Consider the following 18,154-nt stretch of genomic DNA (forward strand, 5'->3'; position numbering starts at 1 on the left):
CCCTCAGCCTTCTCCTGAGACTCAGCAGCCGGGGGCTTTCTCTGCACATCTGGACACGCCGTGCCTGGCACAGCAGGAAGGGATCCATGGCAGCCTTGCTGCCCCTCTGACGCTGCCCGCTGTGGCCCGTAACGCTTTAGGCTAGCTCTGCTCACTGGCCGCTTGCAGCGTCAGGAGTGGGGAACGGTCTGGGAGCTGTTTTCCCCAGACCGAACCTTCAGAGCCCTGGTGCCACTATAGGCTCTGCGGAATCACGGCGTCGTGGGCTTCGGCGAAGAGATGGAGGAGACCCAGAGTCTACGCAGCTTTCCAGGAAGAAGGATTTATTAAGGGAAAGGGAACGGTGACAGGACAAGGGCTGGAAAGGTGCACAGGAACCCCAAGGCTCTGGGCAAGCAGCACCTCTGTGCGCCTCAACTTAAGGTGGGGAGGGTACAAACACAGGAACCAATCAGGGTATCTCAGGGGAGGAGATAGGGGGAGGGCTTACAATGTTGGGGACCAATAGGAATAACCTGTGGGAGGGGCGGCAATCACAATGCCAATGGGGCCTCGAGTGAGGGATGAATGACAGGGAAGGAGCTAGAACAAAAGGTGGGGTTTACACAGATTGATGGGGTTCAGGGGCAGGAACAGGGTGATGGACAAGGAAGGTTCAGGAAAAAGGGGAGGGGTTTACAAAACTGACAAGCGGGTAAAACCATTCCAACTCATGGGGGGAATAACATTGAGAACAAACCATTTAAATTAATAATCAGAACAAAATGAACAGGCGGCAACATCTCCCCCTTTCTTTTTTAGAAAGAGGAGGTTGCATCCGCAGGAGGTGCAGAGGGCTCAGGGTACCAGTCTTTAAGGGAGGGAGAGGGTGGAGGCGAGGAGGAAGGAGAAGGAGCATCAACAAAATTAACTTGGGGAGGAGGAGATACAAGGTGGAGAACAGATTGAATTAAACATTTTCTCAGAATGGCGAATGCAACTAAAATTATAAAAATGATGAAAACAATCCATAAAACAGTTTTCAGGATGGATGAGAGCCATCCGGACAGTCCCCAGTTGGAAAAGATGTTGGTGGCCCAGTCCTCATGTTCTTGTTTTATCTGGTGGACCATGCCTCTCATCTGTTCGATGGTCTGGCGAATGGAGGGACTTTTTGATGTCAAGTTCATGCAGCAAAGCCCCTCAAATTCCCTGCAGTCGTGGTTGTGCAGGAGCAGCAGGTAGTCTATGGCCGCCCGATTTTGGAGGGTGGCTTGCCTGGTGATTTCCTCGTCTTCGAGGAGGTCGCTTAGCGCAGCTGACGTTAAATTTGCTTGTTTTACCACCCAACACTCGAATTGGCCTAATTCTCCAAGGGCTTGAGCAGCGGCCAACCAGGGCAGAAAAACAGACACTGCTACCCGTTTTAGCTTACTCCAATGGAAAATTTCTGAGTCGCAGTCTGGGTCTAAGTCGTCCAGGCTGCGCTTCTTGATAGCCGAATTATTCTTTTGGCTCCAATTTTCGATTTGGGTCGTGTTGGGTGAAAACAAGGACAGCCGGCCCAGTGTGCACGGCCCTCCGAGAAGGCGAGAGGGGATGCCTGCCCATGCCCGATCTCCACAGATCAAAAATAAACCTTTGGGTAACCGAAGAGGGGAAGGATTAAGGGTTGAGGGCATCTTTACATGTGCAATGTTCTGGCACCACTTAGCTGCTTGGAACTGCTTGTTTACTTGTTCCACCTTTGGGTATGGGGCAGGATCAGAGGGATAATAACGGAAATGAACGCAGAATGACGCCGGGGAGGAATCTAAAAGGTCGAACTCTTGGGGCTCAACGGTCGCTTTCTCAAGCGTGGCTTGCCAGTCTCTCCAGAGGAGGAGGGGGTTCTTCGCTGGCCTTCTGATCTTGTACATTGGCGCTGAGCGGACGACACGTTGAGCCGGCCTTCCCTGGTTGGCGTCCTGGAGCAAGGTGGTAAGGGAGTCGGGAAACTCTTCAGGCTTCAAAGGGATCCCCACCAGGCATGTTGACATTGGGTTTCCTGCTGCTCCGGTGGAGAGGCACAGCTCGTCGCGCTGCAGGGACTTCGCCAACATGACCCATACGTTTTGCTTTGGCTGAGGCACGATCCACCCTTCCATCTGGGCCACTACCAACATCACACCGAAGATGATCCCGGCGACGCTTGGGGCTGTCATGTCTTCAGGGATGGCTCTCTCTAAAACAAAGCAAACATAAAACATAACTTAACTAAAAGGTAAGTCGGCGTAACAAAAGGGTTCAGGGTTGTTTTCTCCTCCTCTTCGGGTTGGGGGTGGCTCACCCGGACGCAACAGTGCCGGCATCCTTGACCCCATCCGGCGGCCTGCTCGGATGTTTAGGGACGTAAGGCTTAACCCACCGTTGTGGGATCCACCTTAGTCCCTGGGGCGAGGATACGCAAGCGTACCCGCGCCCCCAGGTCACTAGGTCAAAAGGACCCATGATTTTCTGGGTCTCAGGGTCTCGGACCAGCACCGGAGGGCGGTGTTGCAATCGGTAGCTGTCGGCAGTCTGGAAGTGCCGGGTCACTGGAGGGTTGGGATCTTGATCCGAACAATTTAGAAAGTTCAGAGTGTAAAGGGCCTTGCACAGTCGTTCTTGTGGTGTGCAGCCCTTCACAGTCTCCTTCTGGTGGAAAAGGACACGCTTGAGCGACTGATGGGCTCGCTCAACAATCGCTTGGCCTGTGGGGGAGTGTGGGATGCCTTTCTTATGTTCCACTCCCCACTCTTGCAGGAATTCCTCCAGTTTCCTGGAGGTATATGCTGGGCCATTATCTGTTTTTATTTCTTTGGGGACCCCCAACACAGAGAAAGCCTGCATGAGGTGTTTGCAGACATGCTCGGCTTTCTCCCCTGTGTGGGCAGAGGCAAAGACAGCACCCGAGAAGGTGTCGATGGAAAGGTGCACAAAACGGAACCTACCAAACTCAGGGACGTGTGTCACGTCCATCTGCCACACCTCGCAGCTCCCCAGACCTCGAGGGTTGACCCCCGATCCTAGGGAAGGCATGGCGGTAGAATGACAGTGCGGGCATGTGGCCACAATGGCTCTGGCCTGGTCTCGCCTCAGGTGGAACTGACGGACCAGTCCAGGCACATTCTGGTGGAACATCTGATGACTCAGCTTGGCTTGCTGAAACACATCAGGGAGCTGGGCCATTGAAACAGGGGTAGCGAGGGAATCTGCTATTTTATTCCCCTCTGCTACCGGACCAGGGAGCTCCGTGTGTGACCTTACGTGCATTACGAAGAAAGGCTGCTTTCTGTGGGAAACAGCATAGATCAGTTTAGAAAGCAGCTCAAACAGCTTAGGATTGGAGACCTCCTTGAGAGCTGCATGTTCAGCTCTCGCGACCACCCCTGCTACATAGGCCGAATCTGTAACCAGATTGAAAGGTTCAGAAAACCTCTCAAAAGCTCTAACGACTGCATCCAACTCAGCAACTTGTGGAGATCCCTCCACGTATTTAACATCTGCTTCCCACTGCTGAGTCCGAGGATCTTGCCAAGTCACTACTGACTTGTGAGATGCTCCGGATGCGTCTGTAAAAACAGTCAGAGCTTTGAGGGGCTTTCTGCTCCGAACTTCTCTTGGAATTACATCGAACTTTGCGTTAAAGAATTTATGGGCAGGGGCGTGGACCGAAATTTGTCCGCAGTAACTATCCAGAGCAATCTGGAGGGTCTCGTTCTCCTGTAACAGCTGATTGAACATCTCCTTTGTCAGCTTATCTGGGGACGCTTTGTCCCGAGACAAGCTAACAGGCACCCGAATGCACGAAAAGTCACACCCAGCCATTTCCCGAAGTCTAGCCCTAGCTCTCCTGATGAGCTGAGCCATCAGCTCTTGTGGCCGGGTGACACTTTTGGACCGCTGGTGACTCAGGAAGACCCACTCTATGATCAAGAGCGGGTCCCTGGAGCCCTGGTCCCATTGAAAGATGAGCCCACACAGGTGTGGCAGTCTCCCCAATACAATAAATTCAAAGGGTAGGCTCGGTTCGTACCGATGCGCCTGTCTTTTGACTAGCGCATCCTGTACCTTCTCTAGTGCTTCCCTCGCTTCTGGGGTCAGGGTCCTGGGAGAACTTAGCTCCTTCTCCCCCTTCAAAAGTAAGAAGAGGGGGGCTAGGTCTTCAGTAGTGAGGCCCAGCCAAGGTCTGACCCAGTTCAAGGTCCCACACAGAGAGTGAAGGTCTGCCAAAGTTTTCGGATTGCTGTTGATGGCCAATTTTTGAGGCACAATGGTCCTCTCAGCAATCCGCAGACCCAGATATTTCCAGGGTGGCATCTTTTGAACTTTATTTTCCTGGAGTTGAAAACCTGCCGATGTTAAAACCTTAACCACTAGGTCAAGAGATTGTGTAAGTAAATCGTCATGGGGGGCACACACTAGGACATCATCCATGTAGTGATGGATGATGACCTCCCCCATTTTGGAGCGCACAGGAGACAGCAATGAGGAGACATACCACTGGCAGATAGTCGGTGAGTTCTTCATGCCCTGGGGCAATACCCGCCAGTGGAACCTCCTCATTGGGGCTTCTCGGTTAAGGGTGGGCACCGAGAAGGCAAACCGTGGGGCATCTTCAGGGTGTAGAGGAATTTGAAAAAAGCAATCCTTGATGTCAATTATCGCCAAATTCCAATTTCGGGGGAGCATGGTTGGGGAAGGCATCCCTGGTTGAAGGGGCCCCATGTCTACAATGATTTTATTTATCGCACGAAGATCGTGGAGGAGTCGCCACTTGTCTTTCCCCGGCTTACGAATGACAAAAACCGGAGAATTCCAAGGGCTCGTTGTCTCTACGATGTTGCCTTTTACTAATTGCTCCTCCACGAGCTCGTTGAGCGCCCTTAATTTATCTTTTCTGAGCGGCCACTGATCAATCCAGACCGCTTCATCTGTGATCCAATCCAGCTTCTGGAAGGGGCGCTCCACAGTGGCCGCCACTAAAAATCCCGGGGGGTTTTCGGGATTTCAATTCTTGCCCCCCATTGAGACATGAGGTCTCTCCCCCATAAGGGAACCTGGAAGTCTGCGACGAATGGGCGTAAATTAGCCAATTGCCCATCCGGCCCCTTAATTTGCACCACGCTCTTTGAAACTCGAGCCAATTGGGTGCCCCCTATACCCTGTATTTTCCCCGCCACAGGTTGCAACTCCCAATGTGACGGCCATCTCCTTTCGGGGATGATCGTCACATCTGCCCCTGTGTCAAGCAGACCCTTCATGTTAACAAACTCCGCACCCTGCTTGACGCTGCAATCAATGATAGGCTTATCTTCACCCACCACTTCTGCCCAGTAGACGCCTGGTGCGTGGTCATCTACTGAAAATCTTTCAGGCATTGGGATAATTTGGGCAATAATTTGCCCTTTTGGCAAGAAATATGGTGGGTGAGTGCAGCGCGCCAGGAGAGTGAGGTTCTCCGGACCACCCGGGAAGGTAATCGGAGAAATCTCAATCTCTGGGGGTGTGTATTTAGTGTCCCCGATGGCAATAAACTTACAGTCGTGTCCAGTTTCCATCTGATCCCCCTCCAGAGGGTCCGCAGCCACCACCGTCCAGTGCTGGGACCGGAAGAGGGTGTCTTTGGTGGTGATGAGATGTCGCGTCCGGGATACGTGCCATGTCCAGCGTTTAAGGTCTCCCCCCTCCGCGATACCTGCCCCATTTTTTGCATCGCGCGGGGCAGGTCCGCGCCGCGCTCCTAGTTTTTTTTATTAGATACTTCTTTATGTACCCTCTCCCCTGGACCGTCCCCCATCGGCCCCTGGTGAGGGTGGTTGGCAGGACAGTTCCTCGCCATGTGGCCCAGCTGTCCACACCGATAGCATTGCGTGGTTCTCGCCGGCGGAATAGCGGTGTGCCCCGCCGGGTGCTGGGTCACTGCTGCCGTTGGTGGTCTCCTGACCGTGTGTGGTGGTGGCGGCACCTTGGACGTCCCCACTAATGGCACTTTCTTCTCGCACGCATCAATGAGGGCGTCCAGGGTCGGCGGTGGATACATAGGCAGACTAAAGATAACTTGTTTGCAGATGTCGTTGCAATTGGCTTTTGCCATTTCGAGGATAAATTGTTCTTGCATCTCAGGCCTATCCACCTGTCTCTCTATTTGTTCCTGCAACCGGTTCACAAAGATGGTAAATGGCTCATTGGGGGATTGTCTGATGTTCGAAAAGTTGGTAAGGGGTTCCCCCCCCGGCAAGATGTTAAATATTTTTTCAGCGGCCTCCGTAATTTTAATCAAAACAGGCCGGGGTAGAACCCTAGCCTGATCTTCTGGTTTTACCCAATTCCCTTCACCGCACAGATGATCAATTGAGAGAGGGTTTTCATCCGCGTCAACCGCGGACTCCTCGCTGCGCAGCAACTCAGGAAGGATGGCCTCCAACGATTTCTTCCACCTCTGTTTCCACAGCCTATAGTCAGCTGGGGAAAGGAGGCAGGCAAACAACTCTTTTAAATCGTGGGGGACCATTTCGTTTGCGGAGAAGGTGGCCTTTAACAGGCCTTTAAAATATTCACTTCTCCTGCCAAACTCTTTCTGAGCCTTGCACAGCTCCCTCTTCGTCTGGAAGGAGAAGGGCTCCCATTCTCGGTACCTCCCCCCCCTTCCTCTAAAACTAACCGGTGCGGCAAAGGGAATTATAACCTGTTCCGGGTTCTGGCTCTCAGGCCTGTCACTTCCGGTTCCCGAAGCGTGGGAACTGGTGGGAGGGGCGTGGGAACCGGAAGGGGAGGCGTGGGAACCGGGAGGAGGGGCGTGGGAACCGGAAGGGGAGGCGTGGGAACCGGGAGGAGGGGCGTGGGAACCAGAAGCCGGAAGAGGCGGGGCTGGAGGACCGACTGAGGGGGAGGGTTGAAGGGAGGAATGGCGGCCGGAAGGGGTGGAGTTTTGGGAGGTAACACTTTGGGAACACACTCCCGAGGAGGAGGAACTATCTGAGGGCAAGTGGGAGGGGTCAGGGTAGGAAGGGAAGGAGGAGCTAGGGAGGAAGGGGTTGGACTTTGAGGGGAGGAAGGGATTGTGGGAAGAAGGAGCACAAGGGAGGGGTCCAACCATGCGGTCCCCGCCATCTTGTGTCCCTCGGGGGCCATTTTGGGAATTATATAAGGTATGGGCAGACTTAGGGGAAGATTCAGGGGAACACCGGGAATTAGGGAGTGTAGGGGAACTAGGGTTCTGGGAGCGAAACTGGGGATCAATAACTTTATCAACTCGGGGATTTGGAACTTGGGAAGGGAAAAACTTGGAATTATCAACTGGGGAAGTAGGGGAATGGGTAAGGGCTCCGGCAGCTTGGCCAGGGCTACCGGGGCAAGGGTTCTGAGGGAGGCTTGGGGAGCCAGGGAGACTACTGCCGACTTCGGAGCCCTGCGTTTCACGGGTTGCTCCGCAGGTCTCCCCCAACTTAGGGACAAGGGACGAGGAGCAGGGGTTTGGGGAAACCGGGGAAACTGAAGAAACTGGGGAAGGCTGCGTTGGCTGTTTCTGCTTTTCCTTCTTCTCAACTAAAGCGGTCCGAATCAGAACGAAAAGCGGGATTAATTTGGCGGCTGTCTTGTCCCCCTGAACTACTAAAGCCGTTAATTTGGACCCGACCGAATTCCAAAATGACACAGAAAGAACATCTTCGGGGGACATATGGGGAAAATGCAGAAAAAGCCAACGTATCAGCCTCTTAACCAACCCACGTGAATATTTGTGCTTCCCACCCTCAAGGAGACCCACAACTTGGAAATAAATCCCCCTCTGCGGAGCCGACAAACGTGCACCCATCTCTTACACCCCCGGCTCCACAGTCTCACCACCCCCCAACGGCAAACGAGAAATTAAGAACTAAAACAAGGGTCTGGACCCGAATCACACTCACTCCCCCCCCCAGGGGAGTCTACCAAGGAGCTACCAAGGGGCTCACACACACGCCCCCCCCGCCTTCTCCCCCACCGGGGAAAACTTACCAAGTCCAGACAGTGGCCGTGGGAGGTGTCCAAAGCCCCAGGAGCAGTCCCTCGTGCGCGGAGAGATTGTCGCTCCTTCCCCCGGGAGCGCCGCCGGACAAAAACCGGCCTGCTGCAACCGGGGTAGCTGCCGCCCAAAAGTCTTTATAATCCAAAAACGACTCCTCCGGGGGTCTCTTCTCGCTGAAGAGGCCCCACGTTGGGCGCCAGCTGACGCTGCCCGCTGTGGCCCGTAACGCTTTAGGCTAGCTCTGCTCACTGGCCGCTTGCAGCGTCAGGAGTGGGGAACGGTCTGGGAGCTGTTTTCCCCAGACCGAACCTTCAGAGCCCTGGTGCCACTATAGGCTCTGCGGAATCACGGCGTCGTGGGCTTCGGCGAAGAGATGGAGGAGACCCAGAGTCTACGCAGCTTTCCAGGAAGAAGGATTTATTAAGGGAAAGGGAACGGTGACAGGACAAGGGCTGGAAAGGTGCACAGGAACCCCAAGGCTCTGGGCAAGCAGCACCTCTGTGCGCCTCAACTTAAGGTGGGGAGGGTACAAACACAGGAACCAATCAGGGTATCTCAGGGGAGGAGATAGGGGGAGGGCTTACAATGTTGGGGACCAATAGGAATAACCTGTGGGAGGGGCGGCAATCACAATGCCAATGGGGCCTCGAGTGAGGGATGAATGACAGGGAAGGAGCTAGAACAAAAGGTGGGGTTTACACAGATTGATGGGGTTCAGGGGCAGGAACAGGGTGATGGACAAGGAAGGTTCAGGAAAAAGGGGAGGGGTTTACAAAACTGACAAGCGGGTAAAACCATTCCAACTCATGGGGGGAATAACATTGAGAACAAACCATTTAAATTAATAATCAGAACAAAATGAACAGGCGGCAACACCCCTCTGCTGCTTTCACAGCCTGCAGGGCTGTTTCCCAGCCTGGCCTGGCTGCAGCTTCTCCCCAGCCTCTGCAGGAAGGCATTTGGCATCAGCTGTCAGGGAGCCCAAACTGCAGCACGGGCCATGCACACCCTGAAATCCCCTGCAATTTCCCAGTCTTGTGGTAGATGTGGCTGGCCTGGCTCCAAAGTTTGGATGCCTTCCTGAAACTTATCCATATCTTTGACAACTATTGCCTCCTGAAGATGCCACCTTCATGCTGGGGAACAAACAGCCCCACCTGATGCATGTATCCCTCTTCCTTTCTCCAGAGACGGAAGGAGAGGCTGTGCTGAAGGCAGCGTTTCCCGGAGGAAGCAGTGGCCCATGGGCAGCCTCTGCTGCAGGAAGGGAGGCCATGCCAGGCACAGACCCAGGAGGTAATTGCTGTGCCTCTGGGCCTGAGCCCTGCTGAGGCTTGAGCTGCCATCTCTGCTGCTTGGCAGTGCAGGCACAGCCCGGACAAGACCGGCACAGCCCAGTGGAATTATCCCCAGCAGGCTCAGGGCACTCGGCTACTGAGCAGTCCTGCTGGGGTCCCTCCATGGGAGACAGGTCCCAAAACCTGGCAGCAGCTGCAAAGGGGTGCCCATGGTGGGGAATAGGCAGAGGTGGAGGGCAAGGCTCCACTGTATCCTGAAAGAGCCTGGCCCAGTCCCTATGGGATGGGAGAGCTGTCCCAGCAGAACGTGGGCAGGAGGGAGGGAGGGCCTGAGGGACAGTTGTGGCACTGCCTGCTGTAGTTCTTCCCCATTGCTTTTACAATTCTTTCAGCTGTGGCAGAGAGAGGGCCCCAGTGGGGCCTGGGCTGCTCCAGCCACCTCTCCCAGGGATGCTGCACAGGGCCTGCAAAGAGGGTGGAGAGTGACCAGGAGCCAGCCCAGAGCCCCCAGGCCCCTCTGCAGCTGTGGCCATGTCCACTGACATCTGGCACCCACAGCCTTAGTGCGACTCCCTTGCACTGCCCGGTTCCCTAAGGTAGAAGGGGATCTCAGCACACCATGGAAACTGTTCTGATCTGTGCTCCCTTCTAGATTTGGAACTCAACCTCATTTATTTGGAAGTGCTACTGAATGATACTTTGAATATCTTGGAGAATGCTGGAGGCAAGTTCTTCTATTCCCTTTACTGACAGAACACAAAATGACAAGGTGGCAAGAGCTCACTCATGTGCCATATCTCTTAAAATAATCTCAGGCTTGTTGGGTTCTAGAAACCTCGCCCTGCTCCCTTCTAGAGCCCTGAGGGATCCCACAGGTCACTACCAGTGGGAAGAAGGAGCATTTAGCTGTCAATCTTCTTCCCGTGTGCAATGCCAGTGTCTCCTTCCATGTGCTCTGTGCAGCCACGGAGAAGAGCAGAGAGGGAAGGGGCCGGGCCCAGGGCTGTGTCCCGGGGCTGTGCCTTGCATGGCTCCTTTGCCAGCCCCAGGGAGCCTGAGGGTCTCCTACAGAGCCACGAGAGCTGTTCTGTCCTACCTCTTTTTTCAGCCAAGCCTCTTGCTGAAGGTGATCTGGCTTCCCAACCCACACCCAGGACTGAGGCTCTGGAAGATGGTGAGGGTAGGTGAAGGCCTTTCCCCCTGAGAGAGCTGCCAGCTCAGAGCCCAAGGCTTGGCCAGGAGAGCATCGCTGCAGGTGCCAGGACAGAGCCATGCACGTGTGTGCCCTCGCCCTGCGTGATCCTCTCACCACTCCTGAGGCTCAGTGCTGCCTGTTCAGATCAGAAGAGATGACAGAAGCTTCTGTGGCTGTTGAGTTACAGGTGTGTCTGCAGGGAGGACTCTCCCAGCTCCTGGGTTGGTTGCTGCACACAAGCCTGGCTCCCATCACAGGGGTGAGTGGTGTGTCCCTGCTGACCCCACAGGCTGAGCATTGGCATTCTGGGATCCATTCCTGGGAAATGGAATTATTTTGCTCTAAGGTCCTTCAAGAGGAAATACCAAAGCTACAGGAGTTATGAAACCCCATGAGCCATCCAAACCCATGAGGCAAATGCTGAAGAAAATTCTGCAGGAAGGACAAGGTGGGTCCATGTCCCTCAGCCTTCTCCTGAGACTCAGCAGCCAGGGGCTTTCTCTGCACATCTGGACACGCAGTGCCCAACACAGCGGGAAGGGATCCATGTCAGCCTCGCTGCCCTGCTGCTGCTTTCAAGCCCTGCAGGGCTGTTTCCCAGCCTGGCCTGGCTGCAGCTTCTCCCCAGCCTCTGCAGGAAGGCATTTGGTATCAGCTGACAGGGAGTCCAAACTGCACCATGGGCCATGCACACCCTGAGATCTTGTAGAATTCTCTGGTCTCCGGGTAGATCAGAAATGGCAGCTGTTTGGAGAAAGGAGGGCCCTGGCCAATCCCAAAAGTTGATATGATATCCTGGTCCTTAACCAAGTCTTTGAGAAGCATTGCCTCCTGAAGATGCCACCTCCCCAGTGGGGAATGCTGCCATCTGATCCAGCTGTCCCTTTCTGCAGAAGTGGATGGAGAGGCTGTGCTGAAGGCAGCGTTTCCCAGAGGAAGCAGTGGCCCATGGGCAGCCTCTGCTGCAGGAAGGGAGGCCATGCCAGCCACAGTCACAGTCCCAGGAGGTAATTGCTGTGTCTCTGGGCCTGAGCCCTGCTGAGGCTTGAGCTGTATATCTCTGCTACTGGGGAGTGCCCGCCCTTGAGGGATGTTGCACAGGGCATGGGAAGAGTGTTGAGAGTGACCAGGAGCCAGCCCAGAGCATTTCAGGCCCCTCTACAGCTTTCTCCATGTCCACTGACATCTGGCTCCCATGGTCTTACCCAACCCCCTGGCAGTGCCCAGTTCCCTAAGGCAGAAGGGCGATCCCAGCACACCATGGAATGGTTCTGATGTGTGCTCCCTTCCAGATGAGGTTCCCAGGAAGGATTCTCCATTAGATTGGCTGCATAAAGTTTTGAAGCCCTTGGAGCCTCCTGCAGGTATGTTCTCAGTGTCCCATCGAGGAATAATCATTGACAACCTGGTAGGAACCAGGTGACAGAAGCTTCTGTGGCTGTTGAGTTACAGGTGTGTCTGCAGGGAGGACTTTCCCAGCTCCTTTGCTGATCACTGCCCGCAAGCCCGGCTCCCATCGCAGGGGTGAGTGGTGTGTCCCTGCCATACCCACAGGCTGAGCATTGCTTTTCTGGGATCCATTCCTGGCAAATGGAACTATTTTTTGTTAAGGTCCTCCGAGAGGGAAGAACAGAGCCACAGGACAGAAAGAACCACTTGAGTCACACCATATCCTGAAAGAAATAGAGAAGGAACTGCTCACAGGGCGTGGTGGGTACATTTCCCTCAGCCTTTCCTGAGACTCTGCAGTCAGGGTTTTTTTCTGGACATGCCATGCCCTGCACCATGGGAAGGGATCCATGGCAGCCTCACTGCCCTGCTGCTGCTTTCAAGCCCTGCAGGGCTGTTTCCCAGCCTGGCCTGGATGCAGTTTCTGCCCAGCCTCTGCAGGAAGGCATTTGGCATCAGCAGACAGGCTGCCCAAACTGCACCATGGGCCATGCACACCTTGAGATCCTCTGCAACTTCCTGGTCTCTGAGCAGATCAGGAGAGGTGGTGGTTTGGACAAGAGAGAGCCTGGGCCTTTTCCTGATCCTCTTCCATGTCTTTGACAAGCACTGCCTCCTGAAGAGGCCACTTCCCTGCTATGTAATGGTTCCATCTGATCCAGCTGTGCCTCTTCCTTTCTCAAGGGATGGACAGAGAGGCTCTATGGAAGGCGGCATTTCCTGAACGAAGGGAGGCAATTGCAGGCACGGGCCCAGGCACAGGAGGTAATTGCTGTGCTGGGCTCAGCCCTCGGTGGGGCTGTGTGCCAGCAGCTCTTCCCACAGGGCCTCTCCTTGCAGAGCCTGGCAGCAGCCAAAGCTGGAGGTGCCTCAGCTTCCAGGCCTCTGGAGCTCATTCCCAGCCCCTGGGAAATGGGACTCGTGCACCAGTGTCCATCCCACTGCAGCTGCTCCTGGAGCCGGCCCTAAGCATCCAGAGGCCCAAGGCACAGGAGCAGCCCTGAGCAGGAGCCCTGCCACGAGCCCAGGGCCACAGCCAGCCCTGGCTCCCAACTGGGCAGGGGCTGCACTGGCCCCTGACAGGGCCTGGCTCTGTCCCCTTGGGCTGGGGGAGCTGTCACAGAGCAGGGAGGGTCAGGGGTGGCAGTGGCTGCTCAGGGATGGGTTTGGCCCATGTCCCTGGAAGGAGCCACTGCCCAAGAAGCTGCGCTGTCCCTGGGTTCTCCTCTCAGCTTTCTGGGTTTTATTGGGTGGCACAGCCTGTGCCAAGGGCTGGCAAGGTGCCTGCAGGCCCCAGCTCTGGGGGAAACAGGGAATATCCTGGACATACCCACCGTGCTGCCAGCTCAGCCGTGGAGCACAGCACAGGCCTCACGCTGCCCATTGCTCCCACAGATGCAGCCAGCACAACACGTGTTCCCAATTCCCAGAAGGGCATCAGAAGAGGTTTCTGTCAGGGAACACGCTGTTGGCTAGAATTAATGGCAGGCCTGCTTTGTTTGGTGCATTTCTTTGTTTTATGCGGTGTTGGAATCTGGTATGCCTGCAAGAGAAAATAGTGAGTGTTTCGTTCATCTTTCCCTCAAAGAGCTTCTTTTGAAAGTTATTGTAGAATAGAAATATTCCCAGTGAGGCTGCTGTAGACCTGTGGATAGTCCTTGGTTGTCCAAATAACTCTGCTGAGAGTTCTGCTGCTGCCCAGGGCTTCCATTGGCCTCTTAATTGCTGGGCCTTGTCCTGGGGAGCCCGCTGGGGCTGCAGCCAGTGCTGGCTGCCACTGAGGCTGCCTGGCCAAGAGCAGCCCCAGGAGCAGCGGGCAGAGGCAAAGCAAGGTGGGCAGGAGAAAGAGCGGGGACGAGATTGCCCTTGACAGGCAGAGGTGCTCTGGGGCCCGCTCCTGGCCAGGGACCCTGCCCAGAGCCATCCCCTGCTCTCCAGGGCCTTGAGGGGCAGCTGTCCAGCTGGGCCAAGCTGTGCCAGCAGCTCCAGCCGTGCTGGGGAGCCTTGGCAGCTCTGGGCCCTGCTGTGCAGGAGGGTCCCTGTGTGCCAGCGGCAGCTGGGGGCCTCAGCCACTTTCTTTCTCTACAGGAGCGCCTCTGCAGCTTCAGATGCCTGGCCAAACAGCTCAGTGTTGTGAAAAATGAGGATCAGATATTTTTCTTATGGAATTTAAAGGTTTAATAAAAAGTTACTTAGGACCTAAAAATAAAGTAGAGTACATAGATACAGCCAGGTGTCTCTGCATTCAGCCAAGAGAGCACACCAGACTAACAAAGGATTGTCCCTTAAAAACAGAATCCTAATACATATCCATAAATTCTCATGCATATTCATACATTCTTCTTAGGATCTTTGGTGTTCTTCTGTTTAGTTTTCTCTTGCCCCCTTCCCAATAGATCAATCTTCTTGGCGCCAATGAGATTTACATTTCCTGATAACAGAAATGCAATAAATTCCTCCCCCAGAGTTCTGGTCACTGCTGTCTTCATCTGGATAAGATAGTTTCTGAATGTAGGGGGCATCTCCAGCTATCTTTTGCAGTCTTTGGGTTATACAAACTAAAGTAGTTTTTGTTTTAATACTATGCCAAATCTTAACATATATGTATTATACCACTACTTCTAGGTTTCATCAATATCAGAAATAAAGGAAATCATATTAATACAGCTAGATTTTCTAATCTTATACATATAACATTCTTTATAATATTTGCAAAAAGCCAATAATATGATATGCATTTATAACAGTGTGAATGTTAATCACTACACTCAGTCAGGGAGAACTGCACCTCTCTTCCTGCATCTCCAAGCCCGTGTTTGTTTTCCTTGCCAAAGCTGCGTTATCAGCTTATTGGTGTGCGGCCACCACCCAGAACAGGACCCTCTGTCCCTGAAAGTGCTGGCCCTGGTGTCTGGACAGGACTGAAGGCAGGACCCTCCTGCCAAGGCAGAGCTTTAGCAACACCTTTGGGCTTCTGCTCTGGGGTCTGGCTGGTACCAGCAGCACTGGCACAGCTGCTTGGCTGGCCACAGCCTTGGCTGGGCAGGCAGCAGTCAGGCTTGGGGAACCCACCTTGTTATCTTTATTTTTTATTTTTAAAAATTAGAAATTTTTTGAAACATTTAGAATTATTTTAGTAGGAAGTAATCCCCAAATGTTTCTTCCCTTTTTCCATATTAATAATGTATTTTTCAAAGTAGTTCTAGAATTCTGGAACATTTTTTCCACTTCTGCAATTAAACATGAAGTTGCATTTATTTAATTGGTAATGTTTATGCTAAGAGGGATTAAGACACTAACTGTGGGTATTTGGTGGGTGCTTGGCAAAAGACAAAGAGTTTGGCCGGGCCCAGGAGGGGAAGGGGGCAGGAAAAAAGGAGGGTGGGGACAGTTTGGTGGGCTTTCTTCAGCTTCAGAGAAGGACACTTTGGGTGCAGAGATGCTGCAGTGGGCACAATAGAATTTCACCATCACCCAGACAGAGCTGCTGCTTTTTCTCCTTCTTGCCTCTTTGTTGGTGGCCTCGCACCCCCTGTCCTGCCGGGACGTGTGGCAGTGCCAGGCACCACCGCGGAGCTGCTGATCCACCTCAGCCACCGGCCCAGGATCTCAGCTCATCCCTGCTGTTCCAGCTGAGTGTTCCTCAGAGCCCTGCAGGAGCACCGGGACTGCCCGCCCGAGGGGGTTTGTGAAAACAAAGCCTCTCCTCCATCCCACCTCAGCCGAGAAAGTCGTCACGGGGTCCCTGGTTCGGTTTTCTTGCTAATGCTGTAGTTATTGTTGTTTGTTTGCCTGGTTATAAATACTAATAAAGAACTGTTATTCCTATCCCCAGATCTCTGCCTGAAAGCCCCTTGATTTCAAAATGATAATAATTCAGATGGAGGGGGTCTACATTTTCATTCCAAGGGAGGCCCCTGCCCTTTCTAGAAGACACCTGTCTTCCAAAACAAAGACAGATGGGGAGTTTCTCCATCCTCCTTATCTCTGTGGGGCCAGCAGTGCTCTTGGTTCCTCATGCTCTTTTTGTGGGGCCTTTTGTGTCTGTGCCCCTCTGACTTAGGGGGACAGGGGATATTTGCTGCCCCCTTTCTGCTTCTGGGAAGCCTGTGTGGGCTCTTTGTCCCTCTCTGATTTGGGGGGTGCCAGTGTTGTCACCATCCCGGCAGCCCCCGGCCGCTCTTTGTCCTTTGCCAGGCCAGGGGTGTTCTCTGTCCCCTTGCAATTTGTGGGGCTGGCACAGGCACAATTCCCCTCCTCTTTGGGGGGGCTGGCAGTCTCCCCTTCCCCCTCTGAGTTGGGGGTTGCTGTGGGCTCCATACATCTCTTATTTTGGGTTGCCAGGTATTTATCTCCCTTCAGTTTGGGGGGCCTGGGGATCGCCTCCATCCTCCTCCAGTTTTGAGGGGCCTGGGAGTAGTCTCTGTCTCCCACCGATTTGGGGGGACTGGTGCAGGCTCCACCCCCCTCTGATTTTGAGGGACAACCTGGAGGAAAGGCACCAAAATCTTGACAAAGGCTGAAGAGAACACTCTGATTACCCCTTTTGCTAAGAGGTTCCCTTAGCTGAAGTTGCTAACCAGGACAAAAGTTCCAGGCCCGCAGTGGGTTTTGGGTTGTTTTATTTCCTGGGCCCTCAGTCCTGCGTGGGACACGGGAACTGGGTGCTGCAGAGGCTGCGCCAAGGCATCAGAAATGGCCACCCAACACCCAAGGGTGGTGGAAGATCTGCTCCAGCACTGGCCGGTCCATGGGGTGCTTGGACAAACACCAGCGGATCAGATGTTGGCACTCTGGGGAGAGAAGGCAGAAAGCGGCGCTCACTTGCAGAAGGCTCCTGCCCAGCTGCTCCTGGCGCCTGCAGAAGCCGGGCCACGCTGCGTGTGCTGGGGGCTGCCCTTGGCGGGAGAGCGGCACGGCAGGACAAGCGTCCCCTCCTTCAGCCAAGCATGCCACACCCAGCCTGCCACGGGCCACCTGCTGCAGCCGGCCCTTGAGGGCACATGGACGTCCCGTGCAGCTGCGGGAGGGCCGGGCTGGGCTGCGCGGTGCCACCTGCCAAAGCCTGCCTGCTTCAGGCCGTGTACCAACCTGGAGAGATCTCCTGCGGGAAGAAGAGCTGCCCCAACACGGTGTCACGCTCGTTCTCGAAGGGCAGGAACCCGCACACCATCTCCAACAGCAGCACGCCCAGGGACCAGATGGTCGCCCCATCGCCGTGGTAGCAGCGCAGGCCGATCCACTCGGGTGGGCAGTACGTGCGTGTTCCTAGGGGAGATGGGCGGCGCTGCTCAGGCGCAGGCTGCTGGCTTCCAGAACCTGGCGCCAGCCTCCTGCCAGAGGCAGGGGCTGCAGCCGTGGCCACAACTTCCCCCCAAGGCGTGCCCGCCTCCCCCTGACAATGGGCCAAAGCCAAGAATCCATTCTGCAAGGCTGAGAACGCCAGCGGAGCAGCCCAAGGCCTTGTGGGCCTGCCAAGCCGAGGACCCAGGGCCCGGCTTTTGCAGCCCCTTTCTGTCGGCAGGGCCGGCAGCCGGCTCCTGGGGCACAGCACCTGCCCCGTGCCCCAGGGCAGCCGGCAGCCGGCTGAATGCCGCACCCCACGGCCCAGGAGGGAATGGGGCTGTGCAGTGCCTGGCACTGGGAGCAGGGCCCGCGCTCTGGGCTCACCGGCAAACTGTGTGAAGGCCCGCTCCTGGAGGAAGGTGCCGCAACCGACGTCCATCAGCTTCAGGTCCCCAGTGTCTGGGTTGACGAGGAGGTTCTCTGGCTTGATGTCCCGGTGCAGGGCGCCGCAAGCCGTGCAGTGCCATACGGCCTCTCTGAGGGATGGAGGCTGTCAGAGATAGCGGAGGCTCCTGGCACCATGGACGTTCTCTGACAGCCTGAGCTTCTTGCATGGATGGCGGGTCTTCTCTGCTGTGCCATCCTTGCAAGGCTTGAGGCTCTCCCAAGGATGGCCAATCTTGCTGGGAGCAGCCTCCACAAGGGATGGTGGCTTCTGGAGAAGCTGGGCAAGCCACAGCAGGGCAGGTGGCCTCACTTCATCAGCTTCTCCAGTTCTTTCCACAACGCCTGCCACATCCCAAAGAAGAGCGGCACAGATGTCCCATTGTGTGCCCAGTGCCGGATCATCACTTCCTGCAGCTCTTGGGCCACTGCCATGCAGGGACTGCAGCTGCAGGAGCTCTCCAGAGGGCTTGC

At 54.9% G+C, this 18,154-nt stretch overlaps 3 protein-coding genes across 3 annotated transcripts in view; 2 read left to right on the top strand and 1 right to left on the bottom strand.

Moving 5' to 3' along the window:
* LOC147645291 (uncharacterized) overlaps window positions 1–18,154 on the top strand; it is a 409,208-nt gene that overhangs the window by 11,890 nt on the left and 379,164 nt on the right. The gene's annotated exons all lie outside the window — the stretch shown is intronic.
* Window positions 1–18,154, top strand: part of LOC111922621 (uncharacterized) — an 813,543-nt gene that overhangs the window by 953 nt on the left and 794,436 nt on the right. The window contains exons 5-14 of the mRNA XM_086874820.1: window positions 9,197–9,304; window positions 9,959–10,030; window positions 10,415–10,486; window positions 10,689–10,760; window positions 10,848–10,949; window positions 11,395–11,508; window positions 11,794–11,865; window positions 11,954–12,025; window positions 12,113–12,211; window positions 12,635–13,452. Of these exons, the coding sequence (XP_086730946.1) occupies window positions 9,197–9,304; window positions 9,959–10,030; window positions 10,415–10,486; window positions 10,689–10,760; window positions 10,848–10,949; window positions 11,395–11,508; window positions 11,794–11,865; window positions 11,954–12,025; window positions 12,113–12,211; window positions 12,635–12,954 (1,103 nt within the window). The 3' untranslated portion in view covers window positions 12,955–13,452. The remainder of the gene's footprint in view (window positions 1–9,196; window positions 9,305–9,958; window positions 10,031–10,414; window positions 10,487–10,688; window positions 10,761–10,847; window positions 10,950–11,394; window positions 11,509–11,793; window positions 11,866–11,953; window positions 12,026–12,112; window positions 12,212–12,634; window positions 13,453–18,154) is intronic.
* On the bottom strand, window positions 307–7,099 carry LOC147645292 (uncharacterized). The gene is made up of 7 exons (XM_086874729.1): window positions 5,777–7,099; window positions 5,543–5,603; window positions 4,797–4,982; window positions 3,268–3,407; window positions 2,952–3,162; window positions 2,466–2,711; window positions 307–2,230 (listed from the first exon to the last, which is right to left on the bottom strand). The coding sequence occupies exons 1-7, from the start codon at window positions 7,097–7,099 to the stop codon at window positions 798–800; spliced, it is 3,600 nt and encodes a 1,199-aa protein (XP_086730855.1). The 3' UTR covers window positions 307–797.

This window comes from Cyanistes caeruleus, unplaced genomic scaffold (genome assembly GCF_971803275.1).
Source record: "Cyanistes caeruleus unplaced genomic scaffold, bCyaCae1.hap1.1 HAP1_SUPER_30, whole genome shotgun sequence".
NCBI lineage: Eukaryota > Metazoa > Chordata > Aves > Passeriformes > Paridae > Cyanistes > Cyanistes caeruleus.

Coding starts and splice junctions, on each gene's coding strand:
- LOC147645292 (XM_086874729.1), bottom strand. CDS start 7,099: ATGGTTGGACCCCTCCCTTGTGCTCCTTCTTCCCACAATCCCTTCCTC. Junction 3,408..4,796: donor TTCTCCGGTTTTTGTCATTC/GTAAGCCGGGGA, acceptor ATCTGGTTACAG/ATTCGGCCTATGTAGCAGGG. Junction 2,231..2,465: donor TGAGACCCAGAAAATCATGG/GTCCTTTTGACC, acceptor CTTTTAGTTAAG/TTATGTTTTATGTTTGCTTT.